This window comes from Ailuropoda melanoleuca, chromosome 18 (assembly GCF_002007445.2).
Source record: "Ailuropoda melanoleuca isolate Jingjing chromosome 18, ASM200744v2, whole genome shotgun sequence".
Taxonomy (NCBI): Eukaryota; Metazoa; Chordata; class Mammalia; order Carnivora; family Ursidae; genus Ailuropoda; species Ailuropoda melanoleuca.
Window position 1 is genome coordinate 4,912,316 of NC_048235.1, and position 2,562 is coordinate 4,914,877.

General features: G+C 42.3%; 1 protein-coding gene across 1 annotated transcript; it reads right to left on the reverse strand.

Moving 5' to 3' along the window:
- Nucleotides 1–984: 984 nt before the first annotated feature.
- Nucleotides 985–1,946, reverse strand: LOC100471814 (olfactory receptor 12D2-like). Its single transcript, XM_002929474.3, is given in 2 exon segments — nt 985–1,544; nt 1,547–1,946. Coding segments are annotated over 2 exon segments (960 nt in total).
- Between the last annotated feature and the right edge of the window lie 616 nt (nt 1,947–2,562).

Sequence of the window (2,562 nt, forward strand, 5' to 3'; positions counted from 1 at the left end):
CCAGCAGCTGCTCCCTGGCACTTAGAAAGTAAGGAATATAGTGCCTCTTGCAATGAGCTCCCGAGATGCCACAGCCATTATGCCGTAGCAGCTCCACCCCCATATGAGGTCAGCGACAAGTAAGGAAACCAGGACAGGATTTGGTCAAATTCTGCACATTTTGGCAGCATTACATCGTATTACATCACATTACAATTTGTGAAATAAGTATAGAAATAAGAAAACAAAACAAAAATTAGGAAGTGTTTTGAAACTCATCATTTTCTATGATCAAAGCCTGAGGGGAAAATGATGTACTAATGAGCTTGATAGGGATTCCTGAGATTATTTTCCCCAATTTCCCTCCACTTTCAATGATATTTCATAGTAATCCTTTACAGTTTGTCAGATTGGCATTAAAACATTTCTGGGGATAGAGGTTCCAGAACTCTCTAGATAAACCATTGGCTATTTTATCCCTGTTCATTAGTGCTTAAATTATTTGTTTTAATTATTTATTTTCCTCCCTGCTTTGAGAAAAAGAAGTCATGACACACACTTAAAAATTCCTCTTAACTCATTTGTGAATTACCATTTCTTATCCAATTGAGTAACTGTGGCTCAAAATTCAAATCCTGAGAATATAAAGCATATTAATTATATTGCTTACATTAAAATATGTTAACTTAGGAGGACCGCACAGATAAGCAGCCCCAAGTACTATTCAACTATGCAATAGATGGGTAATATAGGCATATTTCTATACCTGGTTTCATTAAAGAATACATAACCAATCAATTTTATCAGCTGATATCCCCAAAACAAATTTAACATTCCGATGCCACGGCCTGTGTCTCATGTGTTCACGCTTCCCTTATTCTACCTCGAATGCGATCAGGCTGGCCTTTCCCATTTATCTTTCCTTAGCCGCTTCCCTCTGTTATACATATTGTACATGATCTGAGAAGCAATATAACCTCATACCTCAACTTTCTCATTGCCTGGTTATTTATGTCTTAAAATAGCTCTAGATGTGCTCAGGTCGCCCCTCCTTCTGAGCACAGTACTCAAGGCCCCCTTCACGTCCTTGTTCCTCAAAGTATAGATCAGTGGGTTTAGGACAGGAGTGACTGCACTGTACATGATAGCAGTGACCAGGTCCTGTTGCACGGCGCTGCGTGAGGGAGGACGGGTGTAAGTGTAGAGAACAGGAACATAGAAAAGAATGACCACCGTGAAGTGAGAGGCACATGTGGACAGTGCTTTGTGGAGCGTGCTGCAAGAATGGGACTTGGAGAAAAGGGAAATGATAATGTAGAAGTAGGAGAGAAGTGTTAGGAAGAAGGGGCCCGTGGCAATGGTCCCTGTAACTGTATTGAGAAGCCACTGGTGGAGCTCAGTGTTCCCACAGGCCAACTCCAGCAAGGGTTTGACATCACAGAAGAAGTGTTGGATCTGATTAGAACGACAGAAGTTCAAGCGAGAGGTCGTTATGGAGTGCAGCAGGGCGTGGAAAAAACCAATGGTCCAGACGGTGACAGCCATCTGGGTACAGAGCTGATAATCATGATGACAGAGTAATGCAGTGGCCTGCAGATAGCCACAAAGCGGTCAAAGGCCATCGCGGCCAACAGCAGGGACTCTGCGGTGCCCAGGAATTGGAAGAAGTGAAGTTGGCTGATGCATCCCAGGAAGGAAATTGCCTTGTGTGTAGAGAAGAAGTTCTCCAGCATCTTTGGCAGTGTCACCGTGGAGTAGCAGATATCTAGACATGACAGATTTCCCAGGAAGACATACATGGGTAAATGAAGTCTTGGATCAGAGATGACAACCGTCAGGACAGCTCCATTCTCAATCACACTGACAGCATAGATTGCAAGGAAAAGCACAAAGAGATAAGGCTGCAGTGCTTGGATGTCTGTTATTCCCAGGAGGAGAAATTCAGTGACTGAGGTTTGATTCAGCATCGCTTAAGAGAGAAGATAAAATATTATATAGAATGCTAACTCTGATGAGATCAGAATCTTTGCAGCTGAGGATTTTCCCACCTACACAACAATATTTTGAGGGAAAGCATTGTTGTTTTACATTGTTCTAAGATCAGGCAATGTACAAGATTTGGACCATTAAACTATTAAGTATTAAGGTGGCATGTTGGTTATGGGCTGTGACTGAACTGTTTTTTTCCGTATTAGATTTGTTATTAATATTTTTCTTTCTCCAGAGCCTCAGAGCATGTTGCCAGCCTACCATCTTCTCTGGTTGTGAATATCTACTTTCTTTAAAAAAATTTTTAAAAAGATTCTATTTATTCATTTGATGCAGAGAGAGAGAGAGAGACAGAGAGCACAAGCAAGGGGGGAGTGGCAGAAAGAGAGAGAGAGGAGCAGACTCCCTGCTGAGGAGGGAGCCAATGTGGGGCTTGGACCCTGGGACCATGACCTGAGCTGAACGCAGACACTTAACCAACTGAGCCACCCAGGTGCCCTGAACATCTACCTTCTTCTTCTTCTTTTTTTTTTTAGATTTTATTTATTTATTTGACAGAGAGAGAGACAGCCAGTGAGAGAGGGAACACAAGCA